The sequence below is a fragment of the Myxocyprinus asiaticus genome, chromosome 20 (assembly GCF_019703515.2).
Source record: "Myxocyprinus asiaticus isolate MX2 ecotype Aquarium Trade chromosome 20, UBuf_Myxa_2, whole genome shotgun sequence".
In the NCBI taxonomy this organism is placed as follows: Eukaryota; Metazoa; Chordata; class Actinopteri; order Cypriniformes; family Catostomidae; genus Myxocyprinus; species Myxocyprinus asiaticus.
The window spans coordinates 39745514-39766471 of NC_059363.1; the positions used below are offsets into that span (position 1 = coordinate 39745514).

Here is a 20958-nt window from a genome sequence, read left to right on the forward strand (position 1 = left end):
TGACTACCTCTTCAAGTTTCAAAAGGACCCAAAATTAAGTCTTCAGGACAAGGCATGAGTCACATACAGTAATTGATTAGACTTCTGAATTACACTTTTGCGTTCTTTTGAAACTTGAAGAGGTAGTCACTATAAACTTCCATTATATGACATAACTGAGCACATTTTTTTTTTTTTTTTTTTTTTATGTATCACAAGTTCTCCCTTTTTGTTAAAAATAAATAAATTAAGTCATATGGGATTATAACAACATGCTGAGTAAACAATTACTGAATTTTCATTTTTGGGTGAACTATTCATTTAAGATTTAACACTTAGAATAGGGCCCTAAGTCTGCATTTGTTTTGTTTCCTGTCAAACTAAGTACTACATAGTGCAATTTGTTTTGGTCTATTAAAATTATCTTACATGTACAAAACACAATTAGACACACAATAGCTTGTAAAAAATTTATTCTTAGTATATATCACCAGTAGTTTAGCCTCTTACTAATATAGAGTATGTCAGCTCAAACAAGTTAATCAAGCTTTTCATCTCGATAATAGAAGCCTTCCCATTTTATCTGATGTATTTATATTAAATGGCATTGTTGCTAGGCAAAGTTTATGTGCATTATTTAGAAGCCAATGAAATACTCCACTACAGAGAGTTTTGCTGCTTATAGTTTTATGCTCTTTGTCTGGCAGTTGATTGTCCGTTTGAAGAAGGAGATCCAGTATTTGAAGAAAGAGCTGGCTCTGGTGACTGGAGAGCAGAGGAGTGACGAGTTAACCCAAGAAGAGATCCTGAAGTATGTACCAATGCAGAATTCCTCACTTCTATGCACTTCTCACTAATCTGCTAAAAACTCAGGCGGAAATTCACTAATAATTAATTGTGCTTGCAGATAGAGTTATTTATTTTCATACATTGTCTATATTCTTTTAGCACTTGATTCACTAAAGGAATTATGCAAATCATGTGATGATGCAAACACTAAAATATAGCATTGACCCACCATTGTGATCTAGGCACCTGAGTTGGCTCTTTACATAGCAGTACATGTAACATCTGGATAAGCTGGACAATTTGGAGATAAAACGTGTTTTGTGAATTCGTCCTTCAGTTCCCTCAGAATGTAAATTGTTTGACAATAAACTTACCCACACACTTAAATAAAGATATCTTGGCACAAGGCCATTGATTAGTTCAAATGTTTGTCTGTGAGAAATCTGTGCGTCAGTCGATATATTTCACATCCTGGGATTCAAGGAACTGTTTTCAGTGTCAGAGATCAGCCACATATATGGTCTGTTAGAACTGTGGAGGTGTATGATATACTGTATGCTTGTACAACTTTACTGTGTGCTGTTTTGTCATAGTTAAAATTGAATGGATACAATAGTTCACTCAAAAATGAAAATTAATTTATTATTTACTCACCCTCGTCTTGTTCTAAACTAATATTATACTTTCGTTTTTCTGTACACAAAGGGAAAATAAAATAATAAAATATGCTCAATGATGTCATACAATGGCCGTTTATGGTGACTACCTCTTCCAGCTTCAAAAATTATGCAGAAGTATAATTCAGAAGTTCGGATTTATTATTAAGTGAAAACATTGACCAACTGTTGCTTTTCTCTGCGCGTTTATAAGAGTGCACAAGAGCAGCAGTTACAATGCTCCCTCTCAGGAGATGGGGCGTTCAAGCGAGAAACCACTTTGTTTTGCTTCAACTGGACCACCGTCGATATTAAGAACACAAAACACAAACCAGAGAACCGATCTTACAAAACATGACTGAAGAGTTTGAAGTTGAAAAGGAGGTGCATTTGTATGCCCAACCTTATTTGTATAAGCCAGAGTACTCAGAAATCCAAATGAGAGGAAGTGGAAATCTTCAAACTCTTCAGACATATTTTGTAAATTCAGTTCTTCAAAACTAGGCAAAGCTCTTTAAAGCTTGAAGAGGTCGTCACCATAAACTGCCAATTTATGACATCACTGAGCAGATTTCTTCTAAATTTCTCCCTTTGTGTACCGAAAAAGAAAGAAATTCATATTGGTTTAGAACAAGACAATGGTGAGTCACTGATCTATAATATAGATCTGGATTGCTGATGAAGCAACTGCGCCACCATATTGCTATGCCCAAACATTCAAATGTGCCTATTGACCTAACAGAATTTTTTTTTTCTTTTCAGTGAGTTAACATTAGTCATTCAGTCACCGATTTTATATCTGAAATTTGCCTGTACATCCCGACAGCGCAAACCTCCTACACGTAATTATTTATTTAAAGTCTGGAATTTGTTCGTGTTTACTGAAAGCCAGAACGAGTTATGTATATCTGTAACAAACACTATACCTCTAGCAAACTTCAGTGGCGAACAGATCAGTTGAACGTAAACAAGTTAACTGAAACATTTCAGACATTTTCAGACATATTTACTGCTAACATTGAAGTGTTCGTTCTAAGTGACTTGCTTTGTTTTGATTAAAAAGTGCCTTTTTCTTGTGGGAGAGCACGCATTCTGTAATTTTCAAAAACTGGAGGGTATGCAGATCTTAAATGCAGATCTTAAGAGTTTGCTCTCTAAACGTTAATGGTGCGAGGGATAGAGGCAATTGAGTGTCATTATCAGAGTTTCTCAAGCTTAAAGATACACATGTAATGTTCAGACAGATTGGGGTTTGTGGTGAGTGTAATTTTGCTCTTATCCATGGGACAAATTTAAGTGAAGGTGTAGTGATTCTTTTTTCATCTTCTCTTAATGCGAATATTTTGTTAAAGTTAGAATTAGAGAAAGGCTGTCTTCTTATTGTAAAAGCTAAATTTAGTAACCATATTTTTGTGTTTGTAAATATCTATGCTCCTAACAGAGGTGCTGTTAAGAGTTGCTATTTTTAAGAAATTGGGAGATTTCATGAAAACTATACATTCTGATGAGTTGTTCGTTATAGGTGGTGATTGGAATTAGAGGTCAGCATTCCTGCGCTGCTCTTCCGGCTGTGACACATGTGCATCGGTTCTCTCGTATTTCAAATGTGATTATGTCACACGTGTACCGCTGCCGACTGGAAGCATGATTTAGAGTTTAAAAAAGTACTTAAATATTTATCTTTCTCGTACCAAAAGCGATCATGTCACTTTAGAAGATATAAATTTAACAGCTGGTGTCATATGGATGAAGTTATGCTGACTGTCTTGTATTACTATATGTTGTAATTAACATTAACAAAGATTAATAAATGCTTAAGTATTGTTCATTGTTAGTTCATGTTAACTAATGTTCCCTATCTGTCACTCACTCGACGTTGTGTCGATGTAGTGACACTAGGGTTCACTCTTGGGAGCCCCAAACACCTCTGCTGTTTGAAAAAAGGCCAATGGGAATTGGCAAGTGGAATTTGCATGCCACTCCCCTGGACAGATGGGTATAAAAGGAGCTGGTATGCAACCACTCATTCAGATTTTCTCTTCGGAGCCAAGTGGTTGCATTTAGTGCACTGAATTCAATTCTCTCTACCGTTCACCTCAAACTGCTGGATTTACGGCGCATTTCAGCGGCTTCTCCCCCTCTGCACCTGTGGAGTGCAGAGAACGCCCCTGGGTGCTTCGGCAGAACAAAGAAAAGAGTATATTCTAATAAAAGAGTATATTTTCAATTCTAAAAGAGCGGCACACAGGGAATGTCTTTTTAAAGATGCCTTTCCGTTTGTATGTTATTCCTCTCCGCTTATGATGGCCATGATCACGTCTTACGTGTCTGGGCACTGCCCATGCGGAGACTCCGTTCGTAGATGGGTCTTGTCCTCATTGCGAGAACATGACCATGGCAACTTTGCGGTCGCTGCTGGCCTTCGTAAGAAAGCAAGCCACCCCAGCGGCTCCCTGCCTCGGTCCTTCTACCTACGGGTATGAGGCCGCGTCGGTTAGCACTGGGGGCGATTTGGGGACTCCAATGGGACCACCTCTGCCGGATAACCCCCTACGGACCTCCCGTTCCTCAGCACGCTCGCTTGCCCCAGTCAGGCTCTCAGATGAGACTGCTGGCTCGTCTCAGGGCGAGTTCGACCTCTTATTCGGGGCCCGGGAAGATGATGAGCTATTGAGCGCAGCATCGGAGAGTGGGCTCGTCCAGTCTGATGCGGAGGCTTCGGCTGGGCTTCCTCCTTTGGGTATGGTCGCCCAGTCTCAAGCCGATGCGGAGATGATGGACATGCTTCCCGGGCAGCCGCGGGCGTTGGGCTAGAGTGGAACCCTCCACTCTCCCCTAAACCCTCGTGGCTCGATGATTGGTTCCTGGGTCCAGAGCGCCGCTCACGGCCGCACCCCGCCCCGGTCCCTTTCTTCCCGGAAGAGCATGAGGAGCTAACAAGATCGTGGGGGTCACCTTTTACTACCCGGTCCCGATCTTTCAGCTCCCCCGCTCTCACTACCCTTGATGGTGGGGCGGCCAAGGGGTATTCGGTGATCCACAGTGCACTTGTGCCCGCAGAGCACCACCACCTGGCGCGGGCGCCCGAAGCTCCCGTCCAGGGCCTGTAGGTTTACGTCGTCTCTGACGGCTAAGGCCTATGGTGCCGCTGGACAAGCCGCCTCAGCCCGTACTGCAAGTATGCCAAGGCTCTAAAAGAGCTGCACGAGGGTAGTTCTGACCCGGGATTGATGCAGGAACTGCGCTCAGTGGCCGACCTAGCTCTCCGGGCGACGAAGGTCACGGCATGGTCTCTCGGGCAGGCGATGTCCACCCTGGTGGTCCAGGAATGCCACCTTTGGCTCAACCTGGTCGACATGAGAGAGGCTGACAAGGCACGGTTCCTTGATGCCCCCATCTCCCAGGTTGGCCTGTTCGGCGACACCGTCGAGGACTTTGCCCAGCAGTTCTCGGCGGTGAAGCAGCAGACAGAGGCCATTCAGCACATCCTGCCCCGTCGCGGCTCAAGACTCCGCACTCCGTCTGCTTGTCGCCAAGGGCATCCTCCTGCAGCAACAGCACTGGCTCTGCCGCAGCCCGCCCCCGCAGCCCGACCCCAGCGTGTAGCCCACCGCAGGAAGCAGACGCCACCCATCTCACGGCCGGCCGCCAAGAACCCTAGGAAGGCTTCGAAGCGCTCCTGAGACGGGCGACCCAGGGACGAGGAGACCCGCTTCTACGGAGCTGGTAAACAGACCACTCCGTCCCCCGGTGGAGGGCTGGGAGGAGAATCTTTTGTTTCATCTTTTGCTGCGTGCCCAAGAGGCTGCAGTACCCAAAACTTCAACAAAAGAGTGGTTTCCTTGTTCTCTGGGTCACATGTCAGGTGCGCACGGCCATCATCACGACCACCATCCACCATCCCACTTTGGCAGATTTGGCGCTCCAGCAGCTGACACCCCTGCGTGTGCGCCCAGCTGTGGCACATACATGCCCACACCGGGTTGGTTCCGATGGACTGCAGGGATGATGTTATTCCTCCCCCCACCTCGACCAATCTTTGGTGGGTGTCAGGAACCAGGTAAGTGCTTCGATGTCTCTGGACTCAGCACGGCCATGTGGTTCGAGCCCCCTTGACATGGCGCCTCAGGCTCCGCCCCACCGCCGGTACGTCCGACGTGATTATCCCCTTGGTCCCCCTCGCCCGGAGTTTGGAAGTGTGGCTCGTGCTTTCCAACCCGTCGCGATGGCTGACCCGGACCGTCCGACTCGGCTACATGATTCAGTTTGCCAGGCGCCCGCCCAGTTTCAGTGGCGTCAGCTTCACCTCGGTGAAGGGCGAGAACGCCGCTACCTTCCGTGCGGAGATCACTACCCTTCTACTGAAGGGTGCGATAGAGCCTGTCCCTCCAGCCGAGATGAAGAAGGGGTTTTACAGACCCTACTTCATCATATCGGAGAAAGGTGGTGGGTTGCGGCCAATCTTGGACCTGCGAGTACAGAACCGGGCCTTGCACAGTCTCCCGTTCAAGATGCTGACGCAAAAACGCATTTTAGCGAGCATCCGGCATCAAGATTGGTTCGCAGCGGTAGATCTGAAGTCTCGTTCACCTACATCCACGTCTCGTTCTTACCTTGACACAGACCCTTCCTGCGGTTTGCTTTCGAGGGCCGGGCATACCAGTACAAGGTTCTCCCCTTTGGCCTGTCCTTGTCCCCTCGTGTCTTCACGAAGGTCACAGAGGCAGCCCTTGCCCCGCTAAGGGAAGTGGGTGTCTGTATCCTCAATTATCTCGATGACTGGCTAATCCTATTTTACTCTCGGGATGTGTTGTGTGCGCACAGGGACCTGGTGCTCATGCACCTCAGCCGACTGGGGCTTCGGATCAACTGAGAAACTTGGAGTTGGACTTGGTCTCGATGACAGCGCACCTCACGAACGAGCGTGTACAGTCGGTGCTGAACTGTCTAAAGACATTCAGACAGAAGACAGTGGTTCCACTGAAACTTTTTCAGAGGCTCCTGGGGCATATGGCATCCTCAGCGGTTGCCACACCGCTCGGGTTGATGCATATGAGACCACTTCAGCACTGGCTTCAGACTCGAATCCCGAGATGGGCATGGCGCTGCGGGACACATCGCGTGGTCATCACACTGATCCGTCACCGCCTCTTCAGCCCTTGGACCGACCTTGCATTTCTATGGGCAGGGGTTCCCCTAGAGCAGGTCTCCAGGTGCGTCGCGGTTACGACAGACGCCTCCAAGACGGGCTGGGGCGCCGTATGCAACTAGCACACAGCCGCTGGCTCCTGGACTGGCCCACGGCCTCGAGATGTGGGTAGTACTGCTCGCCCTGCTGAGGTTTCAGCTGTTGATCCAGGGCAAGCACGTGTTGGTCCGGACAGACAACACGGCGATGGTAGCGTACATCAACTGTCAAGGTGGTCTACGCTCCCGTTGCATGTCACAACTCGTCCGCCGTCGTCCTCCTCTGGAGTCAGCAGCGCCTCAAGTTGCTACGGCCACTCACGTCCTGGGCGACCTCAACACCGCAGCGGACATGCTGTCAAGACAGGTTACACTCAGAGGAGAGTGGAGACTCCACCCCCATGTGTTCCAGCTGATTTGGAGTCGATTCGGTCGAGCACAGGTAGACCTGTTTGCTTCCCGGAAATCCTCCCACTGCCCGCTTTGGTACGCCCTGACCGAGGCACCCCTCAGTATAGACACGCTGGCACACAGCTGGCCCCCTGGACTACGCAAATAAGTGTTTCCCCCAGTGCAAGGTCAGGGAGGACAAGGAGCAGATCCTCCTAGTAGCACCCTACTGGCCCACCCAGATGTGGTTCTCAGACCTCATGCTCCTTGCAACAGCCCCCCGGTGAATTCCCCTGAGGAAGAACCTTCTTTCTCAGGGACGGGGCACCACCTGGCACCCGTGACCAGACCTCTGGAATCTCCACGTCTGGCCCTTGGATGGGATGTGGAAGACCTAAGTGGCCTACCACCCGCTGTGGTAGACATGGTCACTCAGGCTAGGGCTCCCTCTATGAGGCGCTTGTATGCCTTAAGTGGCATCTGTTCACTAAGTGGTGTTCTTCCCGACGCGAAGACCCCCAGAGATGCGCAGTCGGATCGGTGCTTTCCTTCCTGCAGGAGAGGCTGGAGGAGCGGCTGTCCCCCTTCACCTTGAAGGTGTATGTAGCCGCCATTTCGGCACGTCACGAGGCAGTGGATGGTAAGTATTTGGGGAAGCACGACTTGATCATTAGGTTCCTGAGAGGCGCTAGGAGGTTGAATCCCTCCAGACCGCGCCTCATGCCCTCGTGGGACCTCTCTGTAGTCCTTCAGTGTCTACGGTGTGCTCCCTTTGAGCCTCTGGAGTCAGTTGAGCTTAAGGCACTCTCGTTGAAGACTGCCCTCCTGACTGCGCTCACTTCCATCAAGAGGGTAGGGAACCTGCAGGTGTTCTCTGTCAGCGAATCGTGCCTGGAGTTCGGTCCGGATTACTCTCACGTGATCCTGAGACTCCGACCGGGCTATGTGCCCAAGGTTCCCACGACCCTGTTTAGGGATCAGGGCTTGGTGTTGCTGTGTCCGGTGTACGCTTTATGCATCTATTTGGATCACACGCAGACATTTAGAAGCGCCGAGCAGCTCTTTGTCTGCATTGGTGTACAGCGGAAAGGAAGCTCTGTCTCCAAACAGAGGATCGCCCACTGGGTCATTGACGCCATCGTGATGGCACATCATGCCCAGGACGGGCCGCCCCCCATGGGGCTACGAGCCCACTCTACTAGGAGCAGCGGGCTGGGCAACACCCAACACTTTTGCGAGGTTCTATAATCTCCGGGTTGAGCCGGTTTCGTCCCGTGTGTTGTCAGGTCTGAACGGGTAAATTCCGGGACAGCTGGCCGGGTGTACCGCTTGCGCATAGCGCCTTTCCCCTCCCATGAGGTGAAGATGTGCGCTTTTGACTCCCAGTCATGTTCACAAGTTGTGATCCCTGGATGACTTTCCTCCTTAGCTATGTGGCAGACGAGTTTGCAGAGAAACTCGCTGCCGGCCCAGTACGTGTGCTAATTAGGCCCTGTACTGAGGTAGGTGCTCCGCATGTGGTGGTTCCCCATAGGTGACCCCATGTGATATCTTCCGCTAAATCGTTTCCCTGTCGGTAAACTGCGTCTTCCTTGGGCAGAGGCCCCTCTGCCCCCGGTCACCATGTTTGTAGAACCTCCTCCCCCTCCCTACCATGGGACTTCTCCACATGCAATACTTCCGAAAAGACTCAGTAAGACCATTTCCACTCAAAACACCCCCCCTCCCTTTTTTTCTCTGGGCAGGGTGTGGACTCCGCGGTATCCTCCCCTTGGGAGGGACACCCCCCAACAAACGGACCCTATACGGCCCCCAGCTGAATGATTTCGTTCCTTTTGGGGAGAAAAAAGAGAAGAGGCTGCTGCTGGGTCAGCCGGTCCCTAATTTTGGGCAGTCGACTTGTCCCCGAGGTGCAGGGGACCGTTTGACACTTGTAAGAGCATTGGGGGAGGTTACGTGACGGCCTGGTGCGCCGGCTACGAGGCACACAGCGATCTGCCCGTCTCGCACCGCCAGTCCATGTAACACAGTTCAGCTAGTTGTGGCGTTTTGTATAGTGACCCCTAGTGTCACTACATTGACACAACGTCGAGTGAGTGACAGATAGGGAACGTCCTGGTTACTTTCGTAACCTCCATTCCCTGATGGAGGGAACGAGATGTTGTGTCCCTCTTGCCACTACACTGAACTACCCCCTGAAATGGCCGGGACCCTGTCTCGGATCCTCAGCACAAAACCTGAATGAGTGGTTGGATACCAGCTCCTTTTATACCCGTATGTCCGGGGGCATGCAAATTCCACTCTTCAATTCCCATTGGCCTTTTTTCAAAAAGCAGAGGTGTTTGGGGCTCCTAAGTGTGACCCCTAGTGTCACTGCATCGACACAACATCTCATTCCCTCCATCAGGGAACGGAGGTTACGAAAGTAACCAGGACGTTGTAAACTAATGTTAACAAATGGAACCTTATTGTAAAGTGTTACAATATACCTGGACAAAAGTCTAACAAGAGAGGATCAGTTTAGCCAGATTAGATCAGATTTATATTAGGAAAACGGTAAATAACATGGTCACAGCTGCCAACATTTTCCCATGTTGTTTATCAGATCATCATTTTGTTACAAAAAATTGTTCTTTGTCACAGATCCAGTCAAGGAGTCCTTACTAAAAGTTGTCAGCGAGCAGTGCTGGCACTCCTTCCAAAGAAAAAGGTGTGTGGGGGGTGACTTAAGTCTCCTAAAGAACTGAATAAATTGAATATAAGCTGTTAGCAAAAGCTTTGGCCAATTGTATCCCAGAGAGAACTATTTATAATAAAGTCTTTCTTATAAGGGATTTAATTGACTATTCTATACAAAATGAAATTAATTTAGGTCTTTAATTTAGGATAAAGTTTGTGCCAAGATGTCTAAATGGGAATGGTTGCTGCCTCAGCTATCCTATAGGGGGAGAGTGCTGGTTATCAACAGTTTAATTGCCTCCACCCTATGGCATAGACTGACTATTTTGGATCCAAAATAAATACTTGTAAACATTTTTCTGGTCTGGACAGCACAGGTTGAGAGAAGCCATTCATGAAGGGGGTCAAGGGCTGATTGACATGAGGTCCAGAGTGGCTGCTTTTCATTTACAGGCAGTCCAAACATTACTTTACCATCAGAGTCAGAATTGGATGGAAGTAGCTTGTGCCCTTTTGAAAAGGGTTGGTCGTATGGGACTTGATAGACATTTATTTTGATTGAATCTAAAATATATGGACCTTAGTGGACTTACATCTTTTTATGCTTCAGCTTTACAGAGGTGGCAGTTTTTTTCTGTGGAAAGAGCTAATGCCTGGGCATTGGAGGAGCCTTTTTTTATTATTCTTTTTTTTTTTTTTTTTTTTGGCCATTAGACTACTAAAGTCAGACAGAGAGCAGGTTTCAACAAAGTTCATCATCTCAAGATAGATGATCAGTGGTTCACTGCAGAACTTTTGTCTGAAAAATCAGACATTCGGTCTGTTCATTTTCTTCAAAGGCTGCTTCATGAAATTAAAACTTTTTCCATGACCATTCATCACAGACTGAGAACTCTGACAGAGGTTTCCCAGAAATCTGTGTGGCTGCTGATGTGGGAGATTGGCAGGATACTGAAGGAAGTCTGATGACTTTAAGAACACCTGAACTTGGAAATTTTAGATCTGTTTAAAAAAAATCTCTTTATGTTATCTGTGTTAAAGTTCTTAGCCTGAGGGCCCTTGGGGCACTTTCAGAATCAAAATGGACTGTTTTTTTTGTTTTTTGTTTTAAGTCAGGCTCTTCCCCAAAAGATAGTTGGTAGTTCTACTTTTATTTGTGTCTATTCACAATAAAAACAAAATGTTGTGCTTTTGTAAAATACAGAAAACAAACAGGATGCACTTTCTGCTGCTTCCATCTCAGTGAACTTTTGTCTGGAGCATGTCACAAAAATGAACAGAAACTCAGTGTATATTTGTTGCACAGACATGATAAATATGTCTATAGAAACCTAAAACTATCTACTTTTAAATGATCTGATTCAAATCCAGAACAAATAATCTCATTAGTGGCATAACTTAGATTTGACAGGCCCCAGTGCAAAGAACCTCTTGGACCACCCTCTTTGGGGTGCCTCTGTTGTTTTTCATTGGCCATTGTGCCTGCTGTCATTTTTATGGTTCCTTTTGGTTGACCGTTGCGGGGCCCCTCTCACCCTGGGCCCTAGGGTGGCTGCCCACCCTGTCCTCACTGTAGCTACACCCCTGATTCTCAGATTATGTAATGCGTATGAAACTAACGAGAGGTAGTTTTTCTGTCTCATCTCATTAGCGCTGTTCTGGGCACACCCATTTGAAGAGTGTGCTGTTCACACGATAATGACCTGGGATGAGCCTTACAAATATGGTAAACGCCGACATCAATGCTGTAAAAAGGGTATCAAGCTTCATCATATTAATTGATTTTCCATCACTTTTGGAAGATGGCATGCTACTGACACGAGGAAGCTCTCCAGTTGATCCTGGACAGTAAGGAAGAATTCACATTTTCTTCAGAAGAAGAAAATGTTGAACGGTTGCATTTTGAAGAGCGACTTGATCCAGCAGAGGATATAATTTCTGATGAGTAAGTCATTTATTCTTACTTACATTAGTTAACGTGATGTTTTAGATAAGCATGTACATATTTTAATAGTTGGGCTATTTCATACCTATTCCCAGACTGAAATCCACTGGTTTGTAATATTTAGAGTGAAATCTAAATGTCATAAAAAAACTAGTGTGTAAATTTTAGTTTTGGCTAGCTTATGACCAGTGTTTACTCTAAAATACGAACACATCAACAAAGCTTGTGTTTGGAATGTGCTATAAATATGTCCGGTCGATGGCCCATCAACAGACATATACAGCATGCATCCATACCAATTAATTGCTCATCAGTAATGCATGTACTGGTATATCATTTTGGACAATATAAGGTAACAGTTGTTTACAGCTATTTGTACTTTGTAGGACTGTGGCTGCACGATTCTCGACCTTCATGTGCACCTCGCCCATGGAGGTCACACAGGTGTCGTTCAGTTTTCAACGCGATCGAGAATCTTACAGAGTAAGTGCACATATACCCACTATTTAACAGATGTTAGTTTAATTTTGTTTACGTACTGTGTTATAATATGGTCCAACGGGGTAAAAGGCTCCTTTGATATTATTTTCTCCCAAACCACTAAATAGCATTTTTTTTCAAAGTGAGCTCACATTGAGTGATCCAATCACAATGGAGAATATTGAGTGGACAATATTAATATTTGTGATTGGTAATGTTAATAATATAGTTGCTATGATCCTGTTATCAGCATGCTCACAGTTGTTTGCTGTTATACAGATGTGAGAATGACAGTGACCAGATACCTGTTGCAAAGACAGCCAAGACAAACAAGCAGGCAAGCTACAGGCAGTCCACTCAGTGCATAGCAAGAAGCAGCAAACACCTTGGAAATGCCAGGCATGTGACATTCACTTGTCTTCAGTTAAACAGTAACTGTTTCCAGGAATGGCACAAAGTTGTGTGACTGTGTTCAATAATGTGTGCTCAAAAATGTGCCTTTGCCCCTCATTATTTATATTTTGATTATATTGTGCACTATGTTGTAAATAAACTACAAAAACAAAAAATCTTTCTTTTTGTCTCCTTACATTCTTTCTTTTCGTTTCTTCACAGTGTTATTCCACATTGATACACCCATTAAAGGGTGGGCCATTATCACTTTAGGTGTAAAGTACATCAATATTCATGCCTTTCTAAAACAAAAGGTGTCATACAAAAGTTAAATCAATGTAGTGTTTTATGTGAATGAATGGACAGGATGGTTTTCACCACATGTTGTAACAAAGACTGGTCTACAAAATCCAGCACTCAAAAGTCTTGTGAAAAAAAAATGTGTATGTGTTTTATGGCCCTATCTCAGTGTCCTTAATTTTTTTTCTACTAACCAAGTTCAAACTTGATTTTCTCAAAAATACAAACATGTTGCTCACATATTAATTGTAGCACCATTTGTGCTGAATACAGTGTAATGACACTTTTGCAATTAATATGGTGGAAGTAACTGAAATAAGCACAAATGTCAGGGCATGTCAAAACATCTCCAGGATCCAAAAAATGCCTCAGACTCCAGAGGGTTTTAACCCAATCTCCCAAAACACTCTAACAGTGGCTCCATCTTCGGGCAGGTAACTAATATCACTTAGGTTACAGAGTTAATTGTCAGATGCAGGGTCTTCAAATTGAAGTGAGATACCACGTTATGTGAAGTTTGTGACAGATGATATCCTTGAGTTCCTCCAGTGATGAGGGCTTTTCAGGAAGGTCAAGCCTCTGAATGTTATCTGGGCTCAGTATCACATGAAGCAACATAGTTCTAATAAGATGCCTGTATAGAAATAGAAGAGGGGAGAGAAACAGTGGAGAAAATTAATTAATCATCAAGCTAAATATTAGTGTATTTATGTACGTGTGCACATTACTCACTAGCAAAGAACAAATCTCTTGATACACACACTGTAAAAAATATTGTGTTGGTTTTACTCAAAAGAAATTGAGACAACTATCTGCACAAGTAATGCCAACTCAAATTTGTCAATTACAGGCCATTTTTTTTTTGAAGTTATAAAGGCAATATTTATCTTGTTGGGAACTACCATTATCAAGTAATATTGACTTATTTGTTCAGATAGGTTACACAGATTTTTAAGTTAGTTACACTTGATTTTCAAATGCATTTAATTTATATTCCAAGTTTCCTAATATAGCCTATTTATTATAAAAAGTGTACTCAAGTGTTTCAAAATAAATTCTAAATATTTATTCATAATACAATGTTACAAATTCATTAAACATTTCAACAGCAATAAATTTGCAAATGTATCCAAGAAAAATAGAAAAACAAAAACACCTACTTATATAGACTAAATCACAAATGGGAGTACAAAGAATCAGGTTTGGTATCAGTATTAATTATTTCACCATGAACTACAGTTACATTTGGTCAATGTTAAACACTAAATAAAGTTTAGAAAACAGTTGCAGCAACATCACAAATTTAAAAACGAAAAATGAAAGAAGCAAAGACAAATGCATTTTGCAAACTTCATAATTAAGCGGAATTTGCAAAAAAATTTTAGCTACTTATTTAATTAGCAATTTGTGCATTAAAAAAAACTCATTTTGAACTAATATGCCACACTAAAACACATTAAAACATGACTACAAAGACACTTGAAAACTGTGAACACAAATGAATATATATATATATATATATGCAAGAAAACCTAAAGGTACATTTGTTTTTACATCTGAAACAGTATAAGTATATCAGTATAAACCTCTGCTCCCCTTAATGACTATCCCAACTTTTGGACTGTTGTCGTCAGTTCCTTTGCTGGGTTAAATTATAAGCAAACTGGGTTAAAAATTTAAAACCGAATTCTTGGTAATCAAAATCACTTTACCACAACCACACAGCGAGTGAGAGGCAGGCAGACTACAATAACAAATAAAAATTTAGAAATGTATTTTCAGTTTGGGTAAACAAGTTTCCAGCCAGTAGAAATTAATTTAAATTTGCTATTTGGGGTAATTAATATTTAAGACGTAGAATGCTTTGAAGCAAATGTCCACTGTGACCCGCAATGTATTTTGTTGAAGCGCTTCTCAGTGAATGACAACAAATGCTTTAAAGCACTGACAGTTTTCTCCAAGCATCGGTGTGTATGGAAAAATTGCATCTTTTGCACTGTGCAGGAAATCCGCCACTGGTACCAACCTGTAAAATCAGAAATGTCTGTGTATCTATGCATTATCAATGCAACCAAGTTTAAAAGCTTTAAGTACACACCTTTAGGAGCAGTAAAATCATTGCATCTGACACAGTTCTCATGTTCACTAGTGCTTCTTCTAAAGTGTTTAACATTTTCAGTAACACTTTTCAATAACTTTGTATTTGTTAACATTAGTTAACTACAATAAAGTAGCAATGAACAATATTTTGGGTTAATGTAAATTTATGAAATGCATTAATGTGAACACACAGTAGTTAAAATAGTTCACCCAAAAAATGATAATTCTCTCGTCATTTATACAGCGTGTGTACATTAGTGTATATGTACAGTGCTCTGCAGATGGGTCAAGGGCAAGAAATGCATTTACTAATGTTAACAAATAGGCCTAGAACCTTATTGTAGTGTTACTATATTTTCTTCTGAAGGCTTCCCTAAAAGCCCTTGCATACTCACTGAGAAGTTCTTTTTTAATCTTCACTCTGAGCCAAAAAGAAATTTGAAACAGCTGAGCAATGGCATACTGTTTGCGACACATACAATGCATTGTTCAGGATATTGCTAGATCTAAGGGCAGTTTTGATGGTGGGGCATCATGAAACTGAGCGTGGATATGTGTACATGCAAATGTCTGTGTGTAAGTATTTAATTCTATGATTTTAGAAATGTCTGTGTTAACTTACAGGCTGCATGTCAATGAAGGCTTTCCTGGTTCCTGTATGGACCAGAAAGGCGATGTCAACTTGATTGTCAAAAATAAAACGAGAATGTACAATTGTTCAATGTAAACTAAAAAAGTATTGTTAAGGAAATTTGACTGCTATGGCATTTGGATGTGTGATGTGAAATTATGTAAAGTTTCTTAAAGGAATAGTTCACCCAAAAATGAAAATGTTATCATCACTTACTCTTAGTATGAATCCTACTCTTGATTAGTTATTTACTTTAACCTCATGCCGTACTAAACTTATATGTTGTTATTTTTTCAATGAACCAAAAATTGAAAAATGTTTTAATGTTCTTCAAATTCCTTTTTTTACATACGATGTCAGGACATAGTGACCAGCCTGTCAACCACCAAAATGGACATAAAAGTACAGGTGCATCTCAATAAACTAGAATGTTGTGGAAAAGTTCATTTATTTCAGTAATTCAACTCAAATTGTGAAACTCGTGTATTAAATAAATTCAGTGCACACAGACTGAAGTAGTTTAAGTCTTTGGTTCTTTTAAATGTGATGATTTTGGCTCACATTTAACAAAAACCCAATTCACTATCTCAACAAATTAGAATATGGTGACATGCCAATCAGCTAATCAACTCAAAACACCTGCAAAGGTTTCCTGAGCCTTCAAAATGGTCTCTCAGTTTGGTTCACTAGGCTACACAATCATGGGGAAGACTGCTGATCTGACAGTTGTCCAGAAGACAATCATTGACACCCTTCACAAGGAGGGTAAGCCACAAACTTTCATCGCCAAAGAAGCTGGCTGTTCACAGAGTGCTGTTAACAGAAAGTTGAGTGGAAGGAAAATGTGTGGAAGAAAAAGATGCACAACCAACGAGAGAACCGCAGCCTTATGAGGATTGTCAAGAAAAATCGATTCAAGAATTTGGGTGAACTTCACAAGGAATGGACTGAGGCTGGGGTCAAGGCATCAAGAGCCACCAAAACACAGACGTGTCAAGGAATTTGGCTACAGTTGTCGTATTCCTCTTGTTAAGCCACTCCTGAACCACAGACAACGTCAGAGGCGTCTTACCTGGGCTAAGGAGAAGAAGAACTGGACTGTTGCTCAGTGGTCCAAAGTCCTCTTTTCAGATGAGAGCAAGTTTTGTATTTCATTTGGAAACCAAGGTCCTAGAGTCTGGAGGAAGGGTGGAGAAGCTCATAGCCCAAGTTGCTTGAAGTCCAGTGTTAAGTTTCCACAGTCTGTGATGATTTGGGGTGCAATGTCATCTGCTGGTGTTGGTCCATTGTGTTTTTTGAAAACCAAAGTCACTGCACCCGTTTACCAAGAAATTTTGGAGCACTTCATGCTTCCTTCTGCTGACCAGCTTTTTAAAGATGCTGATTTCATTTCCCAGCAGGATTTGGCACCTGCCCACACTGCCAAAAGCACCAAAAGTTGGTTAAGTGACACCAATGGTGTTGGTGTGCTTGACTGACCAGCAAACTCACCAGACCTGAACCCCATAGAGAATCTATGGGGTATTGTCAAGAGGAAAATGAGAAACAAGAGACCAAAAAATGCAGATGAGCTGAAGGCCACTGTCAAAGAAACCTGGGCTTCCATACCACCTCAGCAGTGCCACAAACTGATCACCTCCATGCCACGCCGAATTGAGGCAGTAATTAAAGCAAAAGGAGCCCCTACCAAGTATTGAGTACATATACAGTAAATGAACATACTTTCCAGATGGCCAACAATTCACTAAAAATGTTTTTTTTATTGGTCTTATGATGTATTCTAATTTTTTGAAATAGTGAATTGGTGGGTTTTTGTTAAATGTGAGCCAAAATCATCACAATTAAAAGAACCAAAGACTTAAACTACTTCAGTCTGTGTGCACTGAATTTATTTAATACACGAGTTTCACAATTTGAGTTGAATTACTGAAATAAATGAACTTTTCCATGACATTCTAATTTATTGAGATGCACCTGTAGTTTCTCCTTTGGTGTGTAATGGCATGAGTGCAAGTAAGTAATAATGGAATTTTTAATTTGGGGTAAACTATTTCCTTTACGTAATTTAAATAGTTAAACCTGAATGACAGCACAGTCTTGCTGTTCTCTTAAATACAGATAATGTTCTTTATCCCCAATACCTGCTGTCATAGTTTCCACATTTGAAAGCAGATGAGGAGCCACTTCTCTCTGTTGGCAAAGTGCAGGATCTTGTCCTTAAACACAGGCACCCAGTTCTCCTTGAGCTTTGAAGTGGAGTCAGGATTCAAAACTGAGAAGTCTTATCAAAGTAAAGAAAAAAAGACACTGTCAGATATTTGCAAAAACTACCCAAGGTTTTAGTAAGCATAGTTAAGCCATGGTATTTGAAGTAAAACCAGAACCACAAAATTAACCATGATTAATACAGTCCGTTACTACAATATTATTTTATTAAAATAATGGTTACTATAAGGATACTGCAGCATTACTGTAGTGAAATCATTGTTGTAAAAAAAAAAAAAAAAAAAAAAAGGTTGCTAAAGACATGGATAGTACAGTTATATTAATGTAGTAAAACCATGAAGAAGAGCGCTGTGAAAACCAAAATCTGAAAGATGTGCTAAAATAATTGTACGTGATGATCTTTGGATGAGTGGAATTATTGATTCCAGACCTTTGAATGCACAACAGTGGTGTGTTGGTCCATCGTCAAATATTGCTTATTTAACATTATACAAATAGTTTAAAGGCGTACTTACAGTTACAGGTTCCCAACGGCGTCCATTTCTCGCGGTTTTGCCTTCACAAATGTTTAACATTTTTACTCGGCATATCTCTATCATGCCCGCATCTGCAACACAGCATCACTCGGTTACAGGTATACAGAAAGTGATCAACCCAAGATGAAAACCTTGAAAATGTGTTGAGATAACAAACAGAAGCGGAAAAACTTCATCAAAACCATACAAGTTTTGAAAGTTAATGCACACCTCTGGTGTAACGGTTGCTGCGCTTCACGTCCGGATGAACACCTCGAATGTGCATTCATTTTCAGTAATTCTACAGTCAATTATTCCTTCATATCTTCAAATATGACTAAATAAACTAACATCTTACATCTTCCAGTTTCCTCTTTCAGTTTGGTGCTCTCTCTCACGCATGGCAGTCTTGACAAAGATTTGAAATTGTACGTGATGACGTACAACGTACATCGTTTCTTTCACGTCTGCATTTCTAAACCATTGACACAAACAAGAACATATTGAGCATATTATCAATCCTAATGACAGAGAACAAACAAAGCTATATCAATGAATCCAAAACTAAAGCTCCTTGGCTGAATTCATCTAAAATTCAACCAAAATTATATTGCTTACATAATTCAAGGGGCTGTTAATCACTGATTTATGGCAGGACTAGCGTTAACAAATGCACTTACAATACAAGGCTCATAAACATATGAATCAGCTCATTTAACAAGCATTTTTCTTCAACATACCTTTTGTAACAGCATTAAATCATTCTTAAGTAAATTTGTTCTTATCTAATTCGATTCTTACCTTTTTTCTGTTGTTTTTACTCCTTCGGGATGAGAACTTTGTTTTGACATAGGAAATGTAACCGAGCATTCATATCAGGTTTGCGTAAACACATGTATATAATAAAATAAGAAACGGAGACAAGTTAAAGTTTGAACAGAACTTCACCCGCATTTATTTGATACACCACGTCTCGACTGAACTGCCCACCGCGTATTTGGCGCACATGCGTTTACAACCCACCAACGGCAAGCCCCGAGGGAAACACACACACACACACACTGTGCACAATCACTTAGCCATACAACAATACACTCCATAAAAATTAAGTATTTTACACTAATAACTGCAGCTTCATATGTTACTTTAAAATCAAAATTACTTTAAAATCACATGTATCTCATGACAGAGTCAACTGTAGAGACATGTTTCCAGCTGTTTAAACCAAACTGCATCATTCAAATTCAACAGTCAAGTCTTTTAAGTAAATGTAACTTAAATACTATATCAACAAGGAACAAAAAGGACTCAAGATGGCACCGAGTATGGCTGCTGCGGTGCGAGCTCCGACACAACACTGCAGTTTTTTGTTTGTTTTGTTTACAATTCTATGTTTTTTTTTTTTTTGGATGTTGTCTGCCTTATTGTCTATGACAGACAAACACTTTTGGACATTGGTTCTGCAATAGCACACCAAAAACTGGACTTTAAATACCTCAATGCCGACCCATTGTGTACAAACACGCCAGCAGAGCCCTTTGTCTGGGCAGCCCGGCCGCTGAAACGCAGAAGGAAAAGGGGAAATAGAGTAATAGCGTTCTCATCAGAGTAAGACGTCATGCAAATCAACCCCCGCTACCCAGTATTTTACTGCCAAATGTTCAGTCTCTGGACACCAAGCTCTGCGAGCTGAGAGCACGGATCTCCTTCCAACGAGAGACAAGGGACTGCTGCATTATCTGCCTTACAGAAACTTGGATGTCTGCTGAGATTCCATATTCAGCCATCGAACCCGCGGTGTTCTCCGTGCACCGAGTGGACAGAGCGAAAGACCTCTCAGGTAAAAGCAGAGGTGGTGGTTTATGTTTTATGATCAACAAATCCTGGTGTGATCAGAGGAACGTACAATCTATCAAGTCTTTCTGCTCTCCTGATCTAGAATTTCTCATGCTTCTGTGTCGACCGTTCTGGCTACCAAGGGAATTCACAGCGGGCATTATCACTGCTGTGTACATCCCACCACAAGCCGACACAGACCCTCAAGGAACTGTATGGGAGTATAAGCGAGCAGGAAACCGTGCACCCTGAGGCCGCGTTCATTGTGACCGGGGACTTTAACAAAGCCAGTTTCAAATCAGTCGCACCGAAATACCACCAACATATCAGTTTCAACACACGAGGGGACCGGGTTTTGGACCATTGCTACTCTCCCTTCCGGGATTGATCACGCGGACTGGGAGATGTTCCGGTCCGCCTCTGATGACGACATTGAGATTTACGCTGATAGTGTAACGTGTTTCATCAGAAAGTGCGTAGAGGATGTTGTTCCGACCAAAACAATACGGATCTACCCCAGCCAAAAGCCATGGATAAATAGCGATGTTCGCGCTGCACTTGATGCGTGGACCTCTGCTTTTAATTCAGGGAACGCGGAGGAGCATAAACAAGCCAGTTATGCACTCCGCAAAACTATCAGAGCAGCCAAACGCCAGTACGGGGACAAGACTGAAGGACAGTTTAACACCAATTCTAGAAGCATGTGGCAGGGAATTAATATCATCACAGACTTTAAAGGGAATAAAAACTCCGCCGTGAACACCGCTGCCTCTCTCCCGGATAAGCGAAATACTTTTTATGCTCGTTTCGAGGGAAATAACACCACCCTCGTGGAGAGAGCTCTCGCGGCCG

General features: G+C 43.0%; 1 protein-coding gene and 1 long non-coding RNA gene across 9 annotated transcripts in view; one reads left to right on the forward strand and one right to left on the reverse strand.

The window, feature by feature from the left end:
- Positions 1-20958, forward strand: part of kif6 (kinesin family member 6) — a 326246-nt gene that overhangs the window by 89584 nt on the left and 215704 nt on the right. For all 7 annotated transcript variants that reach the window (XR_007892184.1, XR_007892185.1, XM_051646212.1 and 4 more), the window contains one exon: positions 687-790. Coding sequence is in view for 5 of the 7 variants with exons in the window: in XM_051646212.1 (XP_051502172.1) it covers positions 687-790 (104 nt within the window). In the remaining 2 variants the exon portion in view is untranslated. The remainder of the gene's footprint in view (positions 1-686; positions 791-20958) is intronic.
- LOC127411005 (uncharacterized) lies at positions 13293-19252 on the reverse strand. Of its 2 annotated transcripts, none has more exons than XR_007892196.1 (6): positions 19072-19221; positions 18502-18745; positions 18271-18362; positions 17671-17810; positions 15521-15552; positions 13293-13432 (listed from the first exon to the last, which is right to left on the reverse strand). It is a non-coding gene; the product is annotated as an uncharacterized LOC127411005 (long non-coding RNA). The 2 variants fall into 2 exon arrangements; XR_007892197.1 differs by lacking the exon at positions 13293-13432 and adding an exon at positions 14307-14824 and having other exon boundaries at positions 19072-19252.